The following is an 18,960-nucleotide window of genomic DNA, read 5'->3' as shown; positions in this document are numbered from 1 at the left end:
GAGAAATCTTGACCCAGAAATGTCCTCAAATTAGAATAAGTAAGGCAAATTTACCAGCTCAAAATGGACTTGAAAGGGAAAATGTTCCAAGTAAATTCAAATTTCCATTTTCCGCACTGGGATTATGTCGTCATAGCTTCAATTTCCCTGTGGGTTGAAGGCAAAATGCACAACATTTTGACCATATTTGGTAACAACTAGTTGTCTTTTGTTGTGTGACAGGTATAAAATACGATGCCGACTTTATGATCGTCCTATTTGCTCTGGAAGCGTAACTAGAACGTATCTTGCGATATTTCAGTGAATTGATACACTTCAACCTACCCACTACAATGGCCGATGAAGATGTTGCTGCTTTGGTAGTTGACAATGGATCCGGTATGTGCAAGGCCGGTTTTGCTGGAGACGATGCTCCCCGAGCTGTTTTCCCCTCGATCGTTGGCCGTCCTCGTCACCAAGGTGTCATGGTTGGTATGGGCCAGAAGGACTCGTACGTTGGCGATGAGGCCCAAAGCAAGCGAGGTATCTTGACACTGAAATACCCCATCGAACACGGGATCGTAACAAACTGGGATGACATGGAAAAGGTAGGAATATTGCATCTGACCGGCTTTTGATGAGTGTAGTTCCGTGTGATTCGCGTCCTAAAAACGGAATTGTGACTTGTTTGCAGATCTGGCACCACACCTTCTACAACGAACTCCGAGTTGCTCCCGAGGAACACCCAGTTCTCCTCACAGAAGCGCCTTTGAATCCCAAAGCTAACAGAGAAAAGATGACCCAGGTAATAACCTTTCCCGTTTCCGTTGTAATCTGACTTTTGTTGGAAACTGCGAGAAAAGAGTTTCCGTCCCACCCCCCTTTTTGTGTGCTGTCGAAAATTATGAAGGCTCCAAGTGCCTTTGTTATGTGCGCGGCTGACTGATTAATTTGTCATTCATTTCCTTGCACTGTGATTGTAAGTCAGATTGCAAATTTGAGTATTAATTAAAATCTTCATCGGCTCATTGTCATTTGAGTGGCGGCTTGCAACTAACCAATTAGTCCGGAAATGCTTTACGTAACTCGACCAGAATGTTTTGCTACGTCACGAAACAACCCGTGTGAAAGCGATTGGGCATTAAACAATACTACTTTTTTCAAAGTTTCAATGTTTTCTTTGTTTGCCGATTTTGATATTGGAACTTGCATTTGCAGGAATTAATTTGCTTGACTTGCATATTATGAGCCATTTTAACCAGGCTGCCTCTTTTTATAGTCTTCAAAATTTAGTAATTCAACTTAAGCAGTCATGCGGACCTATATTAATTTCAATGTTATGTCCACTTTGTAAGTTGAATATATTCTTGACTGACTGTTTCTAGATCATGTTTGAAACTTTCAACACCCCAGCCATGTACGTAGCTATCCAGGCTGTGCTGTCCCTGTATGCCTCTGGTCGTACCACTGGTATCGTTCTGGACAGTGGTGATGGTGTGAGCCACACCGTACCCATCTATGAAGGTTATGCTCTGCCTCATGCCATCCTGCGTCTCGACTTGGCTGGTAGGGATCTGACTGATTACCTTATGAAGATCCTGACAGAGAGAGGCTACTCTTTCACCACCACTGCTGAGCGGGAAATTGTCCGAGACATCAAGGAGAAGTTGTGCTATGTTGCCCTGGACTTTGAACAGGAGATGTCCACAGCAGCATCAAGCTCCAGCCTTGAGAAAAGCTACGAACTTCCTGATGGCCAGGTGATCACCATTGGAAATGAGCGTTTCCGTTGCCCAGAGGCCATGTTCCAGCCAGCCTTCCTTGGTATGGAGGCTGCTGGTATCCACGAGACAACATACAACTCTATCATGAAGTGTGATGTTGACATCCGTAAGGATCTCTATTCCAACATTGTCTTGTCCGGCGGTTCAACCATGTATCCAGGTATTGCTGACAGAATGCAGAAAGAGATTGCTGCACTGGCCCCACCAACCATGAAGATCAAGATCATTGCTCCACCAGAGCGCAAGTACTCTGTATGGATCGGAGGCTCCATCTTGGCTTCCCTGTCCACCTTCCAACAGATGTGGATCTCTAAACAGGAATATGACGAATCTGGCCCTGGCATTGTTCATCGCAAGTGCTTCTAAATGCAGTTGGAAATTGAAAATTGAACAGTTGTGTTAACTTTGCCTGATCAGAAGGGCAATTGCTCTTCATGATCCGGAAAAACTCTGAAATGACACGGACTTGCAAGGTCATGTAAATTTTTGTATAGAAGTAATGGAGATCATGTGAAAAATTGAAATATGTCAAGGTTTTATAGAGTTTTGAAGGTGTAATTAAAACTCTGTTTATATTGTATAAATTGTTTTTATTCTGACGCTTAAATAATTGACCTGTTGGGGAATGGGGTCTGGGTATGTCGCTACATTTCAGACTTGGGTGGGACGAAAGTCTTGTAATAATAGTATATGCAGCCATGAATTTAGGACAATTTACTCCAGCCTGAATTCAGCAGAGTAATAATTATTGAATACCAAGGTTCAATTCAATGATGTTTCTCCACCCTGGAAAATTAACTTCCCTAAGATGTGAACCAGGGGGGTCATAGAAACTCGGTTCCAGGCCTTGCTGCTACCCCCCCCCCCCCCCCACCCACTGGTTTACATACAGTGGGAATGAGCAAAAAAACTCGTATGAAATGAAATTCATCTTCAAGCTGGGCACGCTTCGACCGAAAGTACTGCACATTAACTTTAATTTCTTGTGACTGTGCCCTAGCGCGTATTACACATACGCGCGCTAAGACAATGGTTTTCCTATTTGTTTACTTTGTACTTCATGCGTGCTTTTTCCGTGCGTGCGTACGCGTACAGTTTTTTGTATGGCGTGGCTAAATCATTCCACCCACCGAAGAAGGGCTAACCCCGAAACGTTTAGTTTATCCGAAAAAATTTGACACTTATAGAGCATTTTCAGCCTTATATACAACTTATTGCTTATATATTTTCGCGCCAAATGGAAGCGTTCTCCATCTGGGTCTGCTATAAAGCGCTTCAAGCCACAATTTTTTTCCTTGCCGTTTTCCGCATCTTCCTATTAAGAAGGGAAGAGGAAAAGAAAAAGATGAGAACTGAACGTGAAATCATCCTATTTTTCGGGCCTTGTTTCCTCGCAGGCTAGTGAAATCGAATCGAATGCGAAATAAAATGTGGTGCCGTTGTTTGCAAAAACACTTTGGTCATAAATTTTTATTGTAGCAATGGCTCTCGTATAACACCCTGGTTGGGCGAAGTCAAATATTTTTCAAACAACTTTGTTTTTACATCTACATCGCACAGCAAACGCCCCCACAGAGCACTACACCTTCGTCTTCAGTCGCGCGTTTTTTGATTTCCTTACTAGCCGCGGTAATCTGGGGCTAGTGCTGACTAACTCTACCCATGATTCATCTGGAGTCTGACAGCAAGGCGAGCGAAGTTTCAATATGGCGACCTCTACTGATATGAAAGGAAATGTTGTTAAAATGGAAGTTGACTACAGTGATACTGTAGATAAGAGGATACCAGAATGCGAGAAATTAGCCACTGTAAGTCACTTGCGTTTTCACCTGATTTTTGCAACTGGGGGTATTCTTTTAAAATGATTTTGTGTGGCACATGTTGGGCTTTTTGTCGTGGCTAGTTTCTTCTGTCGTAATGTCTAGTCACATTGTCTCCATTTATTAGGATGGAAAACTCAGTGAAGCTCTGGAGATCCTTCTAGCTCTAGAGAAGCAAACCAGGACGGTAAGTAATATTACAAACAATACGTGATCATAGTAAACCTGGCTTTGACATGTTCATTTCACAAATTAAGCTTTAGTCAAAAACAAGTTAGTGGGTTATTTAAAACTCCAAATATCGAAAAAGACACTTAGTGTCTGTACAAAAGAAAGAAAAAAATCACGCCCTTGTAAGTGCTGGTATGCTTTTGCTGGTTTACAGTTTTAGTGCACTTAAACCACGAACACTCAATTTTTAGTGCAGAGTGCACTATTGGGATGGTTTGGGTGTTGACGTCGCTAAAGCACTATGGCAATAAGGCACTATGGAAATAATGTGTAAACTTTAATGTTTGTATAATTAATTAATTTCAATTCATTAATTTGGCTTGCAGCAAGGAGGGGGGGAGGTAGGATGGGGTAGGTACTTGTGAGCACTATGTAAAATGGGTGGCATATGTACCTACATTACTTCTTGGATCTCTTCAAAAAACTATATATTTGTTTCAGAAAGCCCCTTGTGCTCCTTGTGGTACTTTTCTCTTTAGAACAAAACCAATATTTGCTCTAAACGCATGCACAGATTAATAAGCGTTAGTGTCAACTACATATCAGATGGAAGATACATTTCATACAAGATCACACACTACCGTTGCACGCTTCTCCTTGTGGTAGAACCCTAATATGTCATACGCATGCGTTCTAGCATTGTTAGCACGATACAAGAGTGCTACTGTGACTGTGTGTCTTTTGGAATTACGCCTAACTTGGTTAAAAAAATATCATCTGTTGTTTCCAAACTACAATAGTGCATTTATTTCATCCTTTAATTGTCTCTATCAAAGAGACCAAAATGCTCATACCCTCAGCCAAACCTCTCCCAAGTAAGTGGCATTAAAACCTGTCAAACTGTACAAAAAACCCAAGAAACTGCTCAAATATTGCTGCAGACTCCATGGCACCTACTGAAAGCATAAATTTTATCAGTCTCTGGGGGGGACTCGTTCACATATGTCAGTCAAGTAACGCTGTTTACTTTCAATACCTCTGGTTGAAAGGCTTCTCAATCGTATTAATCAATATCAGTGTGTATTTTAAATTTAAGTGGTTTTATTGTTAACGCCAAAGGTGGAAACAGAACTTGCTGTTCTGTGACAATTTGATAATTAGATTAGTTCTTGTTAATCGGTCAAAAGAAAATTTGCCTGTTAAATAAAGCAAATCGTTCCTCTTCCATTTCTTCATCCGACATTCAACTTTCTTCCATTTATCTCCAGCTGTGAAAAGAATTCAAGCACATCTTCCGTGTGTTTGTGAGAAAACAAGAGTATCAGGTTGCATACCTTTGCGAGGGAAACAAAAGTATCTGATCAAGTTAACAAATGTTTGTGTAAAGAGTAAAATTGTCACATTCGCTACTTACATGTATTACTTAATTTGAAAGGAGCAAAAATCAACGTAAAACACTACAGTAAAATTCGAAACTTGTCTTGACAAACAGTAATTAACTGTAAGTTATTCTTGGACTGTGAATGAAAATACTCACATCAAACATACACACTGCTAAGGTTATGCCTCATCAAAATCCCTAGCTGACTAACAAGGTCAATACAAACCAGGAGTGAATGGTAGGGGTTATACAGGAACTGTATTATGAGTACTGCTTCAGAGCTATACATTACACTCTGCACTATCTGAGATGTCTCGCTAGTTTTTTTTTTGACGACTGGCAAAAGAACGAAGACTTATCATACAATGTACATAATTAGTATTTTAACAGTGTAAAAACGTTAAATACTCTTGTTAATATGAAGAGCCTTCATTCTTTGGAGCCAAATAGGGTCACATTTTGAATGCGACATCCTGTGTGCTTGCAGTAATCAAGAACATTTTATATCTGAGTTTTTTTTTTCTGTAAAAGGACAAACAAACAAACTAACAAGGCAAAATAAAAACCAATCCACCACTTTTAGATAGACCAAAAGGTCTCTTTGTAATATTATTAATTAGTTGTTTGGTATAGAATGTTGCAACAAAAGATGAGGCAAAATTGTAATTTAATAGTGAATTCAGTACTTCATTATTGGGCGTAATGCTTAACAGGTTGTGACTGCAAACTGCCATGTGTTGTTTAGCATTAATTTGGTATTTTTTGTTTATTCTTGGGCTTCAGGCTGCTGACATGCATTCTACAAGCCGTGTCTTGGTTTGTATAGTTCAACTCTGTTTTAAGAACAAGGACTGGAATGCACTAAATGAGCATATAGTCATCTTGACCAAGAGGAGAAGCCAACTGAAACAGGTAAACAAAATTGTTTCTTATCTCAGACATGTCACAGATTAGTTAGATAAGTGATGCCTACAGGAGCTGTGTCACAGTTTGCACATCTCGAAAAGTTTATTGTAAACTTTTCAAGTTTGTCATTTTTAATCCGTGATTGTCTTCTCCATCTTTAACCTTCCTTGCTCCTTTGTGGTTTATTGTTATCTCTTTGGTGTTTTTCTATCTTAGTGAACTACTTTTTTATAGCCTTGATAAGGTTACTTTTTAGGAGCGGGTAACCATTTATAATTGATTTTAACAGATGATCAGACATTCCCATTTCTTCCTGGTGAGAAAGTCAGTATTCTGATTACTTTATTCTTTGATTAACTTCAGGCAGTAACAAAAATGATCCAGGAGGCCTTTGCCTATGTAGAACAGACTCCTGACCTGGAGACCAAATTGAAGCTGATAGACACACTTAGAACAGTTACAGCTGGAAAGGTAAAACTAACATTGATAATGGGTTGTGCAGCAAACTCCTCATCAAAGAGGCCTTAAAGTTGATGAATTAGTCTTTAGATGTGTTTCTTTCCAATTTAAAATCACTGATTGATGAACTTGTTGCATGTGAAGAACTCACTCGGTCTAAAGCATTTTGGAATTCCCAAAAGCAAGGGGGGTTAAAATGTTCATGCTGTCCATGGTAGGGTATGGATATTTTCTGGAATAACCCAATTAATAAGGTTCAAGATGGTGGAGGTTTGACTTAGCTGACAGTAAATGACTGTGGAAGAATATCCAAGGAAAAATGGTTTGAGGTTAAGAAAGAGGGGAGTCTCAGTGTGAGAGTCCTGATTGGAAGATAGCAACATTTATTTGAGGCATTTAAGAATACAGGCAGATTGGGCACTCAAGCAGGTTAAAGCATGACTCAGAGCATAATTTACATAGAATCTGAAAACAGTATTACAACTTTTCAGTAATTTGCTTAAACACCCTCAGGCTTGACAACAATATGACACATTATGACCAGAACTATTTTTTGGTGTTAAGTGCTAGTTATTTGGGTCAGTCATTCTGCTATCTCTGTTTGATTGAATTAAAAGTAAATTGAAAATGGGATGCTAAAATAGTATGTATTGAAATGTTACTGTGATTAACAGACCTGTATAAATATGTTTGCTTAATAAATGGATAAATGCTGTACTGTATGTTTCTCTAGATATATGTTGAAATTGAGAGAGCTCGTCTAACAAGAATGCTGGCTAAAATAAAGGAAGATGAAGGAGATATTGCAGGTAACATGGTCTAAAGACTCAGTATAAATACTTTTTTGTTGTGTAGAAAGAGACGTTCAGTGCCTGGGGATTGTTTAAAAACCTGTTTCAGGGGCTGTACACCATGAAGTTCAGTGAATGCTGAATTGGTAAATCACAGTTTGTGTAGACACAAATACACTGCTGTGATTACTGTGCAAATCAGAAATAAGTGAGCTAGGCATATGCATGTTACTTTGCTATTCATGTCAGTTGCTTTTCTTTTGCGATTGATCACTTTGTAATTGAAGGGGTGAGTGCAAAACCATGCTAAGTGACGATTTGGGTGAAAAAAAAAAATTTCGCGAAAGGGCTTGAATTTTCGCATGTGGTCTTCAATGTAATAGAAAAATGCGGCCCTGTATTTTTGTCGCTGGTTTTTGCTTCGTTTTCGAGTTATAACGTATGCAAAAATACTTGGCTTTTCCTAGCCATGTCTTTAGGAGTTTATTTGTTGAACAGCAAACAGGCAGACTGTTTATAGTGTATGAAGTCAAAATCAAATCTCACAGCATATATAGAGCGGAAATCTGGGAACAGATTGTTTACATCGGGTATTGTGACGTGAGCACAACACGTGAATCGATGGAGAGTCAAACGAAATTCATCGAACAAAAAGAGATGTGCCGCATTAGAGCTCTGTCAACTAATATCTTAAGCATTGTTTTAAAGTACCTTGTATGCCTGCCTGGTGGTTGAGAGGCATCATAAAGTCTCGATAAACCCATAAGTCATCAGCACGTTTTAAAGAATCAAAATGTGTTCTGAAACTTCGAAGGCAGCTGATATACCGTAATCGTGTTATCGGCGTTCGAAGTCAGATTGAGCCAGGCAGCAAAGTCCAAGAACAGTTCTTGCCCAAGAAAAATACCCTCTGGTGAGTCGTGGCCCATTTGCCAAGCTTTGCTATCGTCAAAGTTTGGAAAGCGAGAACTGGTTTTAGACGTATAAAATTTGTCTTGTATTTTCCCACGCACGAGGTGTAAAGACCCTTCCCGGCATGCATTGCGATCACGTTCTGCGGACGTTTCTCGAACTGGTAACTAGATTGTTTAAACATAAGAATGGCCAACAAGTAGCGATCGATTGTAACATAGATCTGTGATCCAGGCTTTTGAGCTTCTGGGATCAGTGGACATGCAGATGTATGGAGACCCGTATGTTGCGGAAAAGGGTTAATCTGTTAATCTGTCAGCCCTATTTATAGCGCGTTTTCACATGAAATCAACATCATTGAGCTTATAAGTTGCGTGAAATTACCATTTTGCTGTTTTCTAAGTGAAACTAGCATCCTTTCCGTCAAGCGTTAATGTGAAATCAACGTTTTAACCTATTTAGACCTGAAATCAACATCATTGAGCTTATGCGCTGTGTGAAATTGACATTTTGCTGGTTTTTCAGTGAAACCAACATGCTTGCCGTCACGCGTTAACGTGAAATCAACATTTTAACCTATTTAGACCTGAAATCAACATCATTGAGCATATGCGCTGTGTGACATTGACATTTTGCTGGTTTCTAAGTGAAACCAACATGCTTGCCGTCACACGTTGACGTGAAATCAACATTTTAACCTATTTAGACCTGAAATCAACATCATTGAGCTTATGCGCTACGTGAAATTGACATTTTGTTGGTTTCTAAGTGAAATCAACCTCCTTGCCGTCATGCGTTAACGTCAAATCAACATTTTAACCTATTTAGACCTGAAATCAACATCATTGAGCTTATGCATTGCATGAAATTGACATTTTGCTCGTTTCTAAGAGAAATCAACCTCCTTGCTGTCACGCGTTAACGTGAAATCAACATTTAAACCTTTTTTGACCTAAAATCAACATTTTTGAGCTTATACGTTGCGTGAAATTGACATTTTGCTGCTTTCTAAGTGAAATCAAAGTCCTTGCAGACGCGGCGGGCCGATTCTTTGTTATGATAAACCGAGGCGAGACTTCGACTTATAACAAAGGCTTCGCTTGGCTATTATAACAAAGGATCGGCTCTGTTTATCATAACAAAGGCCTGGCTTCATTTATTTGAAGACCTCGGCGGGAAAAGGCGCTAGGTGTTTTAATCAAGAGTGAACTTTGTCGAAAACGCTCCAAATTTCGCATGCAGTTTTGTTTAGGTATGTTTAACAATGTCCCGTAGTTTTTCCGTTAAGCTTCGCTTCGTTTTCAAGATATTGCATATGCAGAAAAACCACTCGGTTTTCCTAGCGGCGTCTTTATAAATGAAGCAAAAACCAGCGACAAAAATACAGGACCACGTTTTTCTATTATATTGAAGACCACATGCAAAAATTCAAGCCCTTTCGTGAAAATTTTTTTTTTCACCCAAATTGTCACTTAGCATGGTTTTGCACTCACCCCTTCAATTATTACTGTGAACAAACTAGAATACTATTTCTTATCAGAGCAGAGAATTAATTTTGTAAAGCCTTTTCACTCAGAGCTCTCTATAATCTTGAAACAAACTACCAGTTAATTTGCTGGAGTTGGTAAACAATATGTTTAAATTAGCAGACTACACTACAGCAGCTCTGTACATGTGTGCGCATAACGTTGATTTTGGAAACAATATCACTTTCAGTTGACTTTGGTGGAGTCAATATTTCCTCAGCTCTTCTTTTTGATGAACATATTATTAGTCTTCAGACAGCACAGTTTGGTGAATTCAATATCTTTGATGTTTTCTTCATTTTAGAGGCAGCCAACGTTCTTCAAGAGCTTCAGGTATGTATTTCAGTGTTATCTAAAATTGATTTGAAAACGCAAAACTATGAAACAGTGGCCATGTTGATGTCCCAAACAAATTCCATGGGAGTTTAATTCTTTTCTCCTGTAAATACATTCTATTGTTCCAACAGAGTGGCCACATGAGTGATAATGCTCTGTAGCAGTATTGTACTAAGGAAAACCTATCAAGGAAAGGGAAATGTAACCACAAATAATTAATCTCTTTCATGGACTCATTCATGAATCTTACAGGTTGAGACATATGGATCAATGGAGAGACGTGAAAAGGTGGAATTTATCTTGGAGCAAATGAGGTTGTGTCTCGCCAAGAAGGATTACATTAGAACACAGATCATCAGTAAGAAGATCAGTCCAAAGTTTTTTGAGAACAACCAAGAACAGGTTTGCCATGCATCTCTTGTTTCACTGTCAGAGCACTGAAGAGTATGGCAGAGTAGTTTAAGAAACAGTGAACAGCTGAAAACTTTTCTGGAGTGTGGAGTTGTGTTGTGATTTATAACAATGATGTGAAATAGAGAAACTATATAATGGAATCTAATACGTAACGGCTTTGGTTGGTGTTTACTTTAATTACATCTTTGCAATGTGGGGTCAAAACACCAAAAGTCAAAGCAAGTCCCACCATCATGCACATATTTAGTTTAAGGACGTTCATGCGGAAATTTTCTAGTGGATTTTTTTTAAAATTTTTACTGCAGTCAGATAATGAGTTAGTTGTGTCAGAAATGTCCAAAAAAATTGGGGTCACCAACTTCGTTTTAGAGGTAAAACGTGTGGAAAAGTACCCTGATTTTGAAAAATTGGCTCAGGTAATTCAGCATGCTCTAGAGGGGTTTATAGTTAAAAATATTGAAGGTGAGTCAATGTAGGCAAACGATCTTGGTCATATTTTGTAGAAGTGGGTCTGTTGCGTAAATAATTCCAAATGTTACCAACTTTTTCACAAAACTTAACCCTTCCAGAGGCATTTGAAACTGTCGTATAGATAAACAAAGACCTAAAAAGAATGGAATTTGGTGGTGCATTTTGCAAAAAAAAAATTCTAGTTGATAGATTTTCTTCATTTTTTTGCTTAACATAGAAAATCAGTAGAGAAAATGATCCATCAAAAGAAAAATAGGGGTCACCCAATGTCAAGATCGTTAAATCCAGGAAAAGCTATAGCAATGGCCATCTGCCCTATCATTGATCATTTTATTGGTCAGCGCGCATGCTGATGCATTGCGTGGCATGTGAATTTGTTTGCGCAGTAAGGATATGCAGAAACAATTAGTGCAAATGTCCTTTATTCCAGCCAGCTTAATATCTCATATCATTTTGTTCCCCCCTTTGCAACTTTTCACCAGCAGAACTCTGACACATATAACAGATATGGCAAACCATTATTAATAATCTTGTGGTCTTGATGAGCAAAGACACTGGGGTCCTCCACTAGAATAACTAGCCAGCTAAAACCCTTTGTGGTTCTACTGTTTAAACAATGGTATTCTGTTCTGGGATGAAACCCTAGTACAGTATGAAACATTTAGGAGTGAAAGCATGGCAACATAAGCTTTAAGGGAGAAGTTCACTCCAAAAAGCTTACTTTTTGTCTCCATCTATAGCAAGTAAACATTGGGTTTTTCCACTCACCAAAGTTTCATCCTCTAAAGTGCCTGCTATCTTGAAGAAATTCGTCGTGAAAGAAGCCCAAAATTTGACTTTAGATGCCGCCATTTTGTAACTGTACTTGGCAGTGAGGGCCGTGTTTATGTGGTGTCATTCTGTCCAACTCTAGTTTGGCAGGAAGCAAAAAAGCCTGCAGCTGACTTGGCATCCTTCACAAGGTCAGCAAAATGTATATTTTTCAACTGATTATCCATGTCACTATCTTCACGTCTATCATTTTCGGGGTTATGAGCACGTTTGGCTCAAGATAATACAATTCAAGAGCAGCCTAGGGTGGTAGTTAAAAGGCTTGTCAGAAGCCATGAACAAAATCCCTTGGATGGAATGATGTCACAAAAACACGGCCTGGCTGCTGAATGGCAGTAACGATGTCAAATTTTGGGCTTCTTTAGAGATGAATTTCATAAGGAAAACCTGCACTTCAGAGGGGGAAACTTCAGTGAGTAGCTAACTTAGTGCAATATTCTTATTTAGGTTGACAAAAAAACATGTTTTTTGGAGTGACCTTCTCCTATAAAGAATGGATCTCTCTTTTCTCTTGCAGGATTTAAAGTTAAAATTTTATCAGATAATGATTGAGGTAGCAAGACATGAAGGCAGTTATCTGGATATTTGCAAATACTACAGGGCCATGTTTGACACACCATCAGTCCTGGAGGACAAAAGTAAAAAACATGAGGTAGGCAGAAAAGAAAATCAAGAATTTGGTGTGTTTTTGTCAACACGGCAAAGTGGATTGTATAGGTAATCAAATGATTTCCAACTTGCAATTTGGAATAAATGTGACCTTCTTTGGAAAAACAGACACTAACGCTTTTTCGTTAAACGGTCAAGAAAACGGTTCTAAAGGGATACTAAATGGCTAACTCAAGTGTTTAAATGGTTTCCATAACCGTTTAAACGGATAGCAAAATAGTCTTTGAAATAATAGTCTTAGCAAAATAGTCTTTGAAAATAGTCTTTTCAAAGACTAAAAAATAATTGCATAAGCCCATAGGGCTCATGAAAAGTTAACAATTGCTTAATATTTATTTCAAATTGCAGGAGAAAAAATCATTGATTACCTGTACTCAATTTCAACTTTCTGCACTGTTTGAGATCAACTGATGTGCACTCAGCTAATCAACATGCGGGAAATTTTTTCACGTATATAAAGATGTTATTTGAAATTATACCCTACAATAATATAAACTAGTGAGACAATCTCAGATAGTGCAGAGCGCAATTGATAGCTCTGGCACGGTAGTCCCAGAAGTACTCACCCCGGCTCGGTTCACTTCCGGTTTGTATCTACCTTGCTAGTCTGCTAGGGCTTTTCCCCTTTGCAGTGGGTATGTTTCAAGGTTGTATTTTCATTCAAGGTCCAAAAATTACGTACAAATTAATTACTACTGGTGTTTTACGTTGATTTTTGTTCATTTTAAATTCAGTAATACATTGAAGCAGCAAATGTGACAATTTAGCTCTTCACGCCAGCTTTGTAACTTGATACTTTTGTTTTCGTCGCAAAGGCATGTAATATGAAACCCTTGTTTTCTCCAACACACGGAAGATGTGCTTGTTTTTTGGAGATGAATGAAAGAACGTTAAATATCTGATGTAGTGATGAAGAAACAGAACAGAAACGATGTTGTTTTACTAAAAATGCACATTTTTACTGATGAACAAGAACTAATTTAATTATCAGATAGTCATGAAATACCACTTTTTCTTTCTGTTGCCACCTTTGTTGTTAACAATAAAACAATTCAAAATTAACACACGACGATATTAATGGCTGAGAAGCGTTTCAATGAAAAGCATTGAAAATAAACAGCGCTACTTGGCCGATATGAATGAGTCTCCTAAAGACTGATTAAATTAATTTGCGTTTTTCATCAGGTGCCACGGAGTCTGCAGCAATATTTGAGCACTTTCCTGGTTTCTTTTGTTACAAATTTACAATTTGCGGAGTATTAAAGCCACTAACTTGGAACTTTTTGGTCTGTCTTACAGACACAATTAAGGCAAGAAATAAACAAGCCACTAAGGAAAAGCAGTACATTTGAACCCTGAGAAGCACACTATTGTAGATTGAAAACAGCAGATGATATTCGTTGAACTGACCTGTGTGTAATTCTAAAAGCTATGCAGCCACAGTAACGTTTCACTTTTGCAATGAAAAGGGACAATTGGCGCTACCTGAAAAATAACTGCCATCCTTGGTCACATGACATGACATTTAAAATACCGTGTGGAAAGATAGTGTATAAAACTAACGATGCTAGAATGCATGCGTCTTACATGTTGAGTTCTACCATAAGGAAAACCACTCAACATTTGTGAGTGATTCCGTATGCAATGTATCCTCCACCTAATATAGAAGCCACAAACGCTAACTAATCTACGCATGCGTTTAGAGCAAATTAGTTTTGTTCTAAAGAGAATGGTACCACAAGGAGAGCAAGGGGTTACCTGAAACAAATATATAGCTTTGCGATGTTCATACCTAACTGACAGCGATGCAACGTGTTTTGCGTAGAGTACACATGTACCTTTCCCACCCCACTCCCACCACTTCCTTGCCTCTAGACTAATTAATTAATTGAAATTAATTAATTAAACAAACATTAAAGTTTACAGCTTAGTGCCATAGGGCCATAGCTCCATAGCGCCATAGCGCCATAGTGCCTTAGCGGCAGGCAGCTCCCATAACCATCCCAGTAGTGCACTCTGCACTAAAAGGGAAACTCTGCATTTGAGTGTAGGAGCTCATCAGGCTGGCACTAAACTCCAGTTTCAGTCACATGAAAAAGTTTTGCTTGCCCATCAAAGGTTTCTAGTTTAGTCTGGGGTTTCATTAATGTTTTCAGTAGAGGAGCAACTGCTTTTAACAAGAAGCCAAATTTTTTGAACTGAACTTCTTTATGAGATAAACTTAACCTTGGATGCTCAAGGCAGGTGGGCACACTTAACCTTACAACTAGTCAACTTGCCCGATGCCCAGCCCTCAGTGAAAAACCTGGTTTAGTCCATTTAAGGTAAATTTGCTGGAAGCCATTTTACATCTGGGTGGAAAGAGACAGCATGAAAGTTAAGTGTCTTGCACAAGAAGCCTGGCCACAGCTAGACCCAGACTGCTCTATCTGAAGTTGCCTCCTATAAGCACTTTTAACTCTCTTAAGCTTATGATGCACCTTTATTATCAACTTAACTTTTGTTGCTCTTTTTTCGCAGGTGTTAAGAAATGCTGTGCTGTTTCTTATTCTTGCCCCATATGATAATGAACAGTCAGATCTTATTCATCGTGTCAGCGAAGAGAAGACTTTGGATGAAATCCCTCTCTATAGGTATATTATCACAATCTGATTGTCTTTGAGCTGTATACCATCCTGTGGTTTGTTTGTTTGTTTATTTATTTATTTATTTACTCAAATTCAATTACTGTACACAGATGATGAAAACAAAAACAAAAACAAAGAATTAAATCCCTATGTTTTTATAATTCACCCTAGTTATCCAATAAGTGAACAAATTTTCTTAAGTAGGGGTGGTACCTAAAAAAACTTGGGTCTTGGAAACTTTTGATCCTATCTCAACAGCAACAATAATAATAATGATAATGATAATGTTAATGATAATGATAATGATAGTGTTAATGATAATGATAATGATAATGATAATGACAATGATAATGGTAATGATAATAACACTTTCTGTCAAGTCCAGTCGCACTTTACAAAACATAAGAAGAAAAGTAAACAATGTAAAATCACAGGAAAAGTTAATTATGTCAAATGCCTATAAGGGAGCTTCTTATCACATGTTGTAGTGTAAAATCATTTACTTCCACAAGTCATTTGAATTGGTGGCCTTGCTGGTCAAGACTTTTTTTTACTTTTTTAACAAGGAGCTTGATTTCTTCAAAGAATTGCTTATCTTTGTACAAGGTGAAGTCTGTATACAAGATAAGTGGCCCATTAGGCTGGCACTTATTATGTAGCATGAAGCTACTAGGAGCATTTCCTCTCCCTCCTGGATGGGATGCTACTCCATCAAAGGGTTACCCCCGCCCCGGTAATTAATTTACGCATTTGTACATGGGTGGAGAGAGGCACTATGAGTGGTGTCTTGCCCAAGACCATAGCACAATGTCCCTGGCCAGGGCTTGAACTGTTACCACTTGATTTGGAGGCGAGCGCACCAACCATGAGCCCACCTTGCCTCCTAATCTTTGTATTGGGAGAAATAAAAGCAACTTTTTACATCCGGTTGGTACATGATTTGTCTTTTAGAGATCTGCTGAAGTGCTTCACTACAGCTGAACTAATGCGCTGGTCCCATATCAAGGAGGTGTATGAATCAGAACTAAGAACAGGTTCATCTGCCACTGGTGTGTTTGAACAAGCAACAGATGAAGGCAAGAAGCGGTGGGAAGACTTGCGCAAAAGAGTAGTGGAACATGTGAGTGCATGTAGTTACAAGTTTGTTTTCTTTTGTGTGATATCTAATATCACTCATCTGTTCAGAATCCTGTTTCTGATGCATGAGCAAGTGGTTGAGTAGGTTACTTGGCATTCAATCATAGCTGTGCAATTATTTGCCCTTAGTTTTATTATCCAATTTAACTCCCAGTCCATAGACTACAAGTAAGATGGGAAACAACAAGTATTTTGTGATTATTATTTCTGTTAGTAATGGTTGTCCAAAGGATGAATGACACCAAGCAATTGATAAGTTAACGAGTTGAATTCACTGCATTATCCACTGGATATTGATTTATTTTCACTGGTTACAGTTGGCATTATCTGTGATCCCATATAGCCAATTATTGATACTGATAAATCGCTTTACGAGATTTCATCAATAAATCAGTCAGTCAAATTATTTTAAATTTCAGTGGTAGTTACCTGGTATCCCTGTTGTGTATTATTATGGTCACAAAATCATGATCACATAGCTTTGATTGGTTGTTCATCTGGCTATATACTAAACAGAGTTTTGACACATCATTACATTTTGTTGGTTTAATTTCAAGTTAAAAGAAATAGAAAGTGGTCACCTTGAGCCCTCTGCAAACATAAGGAAATTATGTTTAGGAGAATTTGAAAGTATTCTAAGTAAACCTGTTATGCAGAGTTAATTCTTCCAAACTGTCTCCCTGTTTTCTATTTGCTTATTGGTGTTCAGAGTGATATTGTCAGTGATTATGGTGAGACTGACTGTGTTGATTTATTTAATAGAACATCAGAGTCATGGCAAAGTACTACACTAGAATAACACTGAGAAGAATGAGTCAGCTCTTGGACCTAACTGTAGATGTGAGTCATCAATATTCATAAGATTTAAATTGTGTTTCCCTAGATTTACTTTTAGTTTTGTTTGTTTGTTTTGCAATTAATAAATTATTCACATCGTCATGTAATATGACAGACAGGGATGATCGCTGAGCTTTACAGTTTAAAATTAGTGATTTGGTTTCATTTAGCTTTCTTGACCAAATAATAATTGTGAAAAAATACATGTAGTTTTGTGGCAAGTGTGATGAAGCGTTTCATCTTGGCCAATAAAGGATTTAATGCAAGGCATAAAGGACACCATTTCCTTGTGGGAAACATTAGGTAATCCTTTGTGGGCAAATATCCTCTATTTATGACTTGAACAAAAATGTGTTTTGTTGGTTCTATCTTCAATTAGCCTGGAAGTTTTGTCAAAAGAAACAAATTACCTAGTTTACTTCACTTCCCTTTTTTTCTTTTTCAGGAGACAGAATTGTTCCTCTCTGAGCTAGTGGTGTCCAAAACAGTGTTTGCAAGAATTGACCGTCCCGCAGGCATTGTTACCTTCAGTGCACACAAAGAATCTAATGAGATTCTCAATGAGTGGTCACACAACCTTAACACTCTAATGCAACTTCTCAATCGTACAACACATCTCATCACCAAAGAGGAAATGGTTCATAAACTTGTACAAATGTAACTTATCTTGCATTGCTCTGAAGCTCGTACCAGTACTGGAATGACATGACAGGGCCTTGCAGCTGGGTCAAGCTAGGCTTGATTAAAAAATGTCCAATATGGAATGTAATTTAACGAATACCACAAGTGGATTGAGTGAGATGAAATTAACCTGATTAAGGCCTTGGAAAAAAAAAAGTTTAAGGCCTCAGGCATTGAAGAGTGAAACTTAATGCTGCGTGAATGTTTGAATAATGTAAAATTTTTGTATGGAAAAAGTTACTGAAGTGAGACCTTGTTAGTGAAATGCCACACAATTTCCCTCTTAAATGTCCGATGCCTCAAAGTGAGTGAGGTACAGGGTTGCAGAAAATTAACTCAGCAGTTTAAAGAACAAGCCTTGAAACAAATGCACTGTGTTCTTATTTATTAGATGCAAATAAGTGAAGCTTTGTTTCTTAAATGGACAATGTAATCATGCTCTTTCCAATTCTGGTATTTGTTAACTAATTTCCATAATGAAAATAGTAAAAATATCGGTTATAACACCAGCTGCAAAGGGGCTGTTTCATACTTCCACCCTCAAGCTTTTTTTCTTAATCAGGATAAAAAGGTGTCAAAATGATGTACAACAAACAGCTGTTTGAATAATAAAACACTTGTCATCTACTTCAATGTGTATTGTGCAGTTTATTTTGGTCTGTGTACACTGTAGTGAGCGATGGAGTGACCTAATGGTTAACCCAACACACGCTTGATCAAGTAGTATAGGCTGTAGTGCTTGTTGGGTCATTGCACTGATTTCTTGGAGAGACACTCAGTTCTGGGAGTGTTTTTTTCCACCCAGGAGTATATAAGTACTTAATACCATGCCACAGAAAATACAGCCAATCGGAATACAGGGAACCTGTTGTATAGAGAAAACACAAGTGACTCATGGGATATTCCATGGCAGTGCATAACTAGTATGTATTTTATAGGTACTACGAACTGTTAAGTCAACATTACAAAATGCTGGCACAGAGGGTGTGGGTACCATGCAAAGGTCTTGTAACTTGTTGAGGGAGAGTACTATTAAACTAAGACAAGCTTTGGCAAGGTTGGCTAGTTTGTTCTCAGTGAAATTCCATAAACTTTGTGAACCTATTTTTTGTCCTCTTCATCACCATCTGCCATACTGCTTTCCGACTCTGCGACGTCTTTCTCTCTCCCACTCAAGATCTTGTTCCCAGTTCTTCTTTAGAATGTCTGCCAATTGCCTCAGTTGTTC

At 38.3% G+C, this 18,960-nt stretch overlaps 2 protein-coding genes across 2 annotated transcripts; both read left to right on the top strand.

Moving 5' to 3' along the window:
- Nucleotides 1–218: 218 nt before the first annotated feature.
- Nucleotides 219–2,513, top strand: LOC145489968 (actin, cytoplasmic-like). The gene is made up of 3 exons (XM_081469059.1): nt 219–587; nt 674–784; nt 1,365–2,513. The coding sequence occupies exons 1-3, from the start codon at nt 333–335 to the stop codon at nt 2,127–2,129; spliced, it is 1,131 nt and encodes a 376-aa protein (XP_081325185.1). The 5' UTR covers nt 219–332; the 3' UTR covers nt 2,130–2,513.
- A 562-nt stretch (nt 2,514–3,075) lies between these two features.
- LOC145491021 (26S proteasome non-ATPase regulatory subunit 12-like) lies at nt 3,076–17,926 on the top strand. The gene is made up of 12 exons (XM_081470154.1): nt 3,076–3,571; nt 3,711–3,770; nt 5,919–6,047; nt 6,405–6,512; nt 7,234–7,309; nt 10,034–10,062; nt 10,318–10,467; nt 12,299–12,433; nt 14,971–15,083; nt 16,029–16,197; nt 16,977–17,054; nt 17,497–17,926. The coding sequence occupies exons 1-12, from the start codon at nt 3,470–3,472 to the stop codon at nt 17,710–17,712; spliced, it is 1,365 nt and encodes a 454-aa protein (XP_081326280.1). The 5' UTR covers nt 3,076–3,469; the 3' UTR covers nt 17,713–17,926.
- Nucleotides 17,927–18,960: the final 1,034 nt, after the last annotated feature.

This window comes from Orbicella franksi, chromosome 6 (assembly GCF_964199315.1).
Source record: "Orbicella franksi chromosome 6, jaOrbFran1.1, whole genome shotgun sequence".
NCBI lineage: Eukaryota > Metazoa > Cnidaria > Anthozoa > Scleractinia > Merulinidae > Orbicella > Orbicella franksi.
This window is presented reverse-complemented; position numbering and strand designations above follow the sequence as displayed.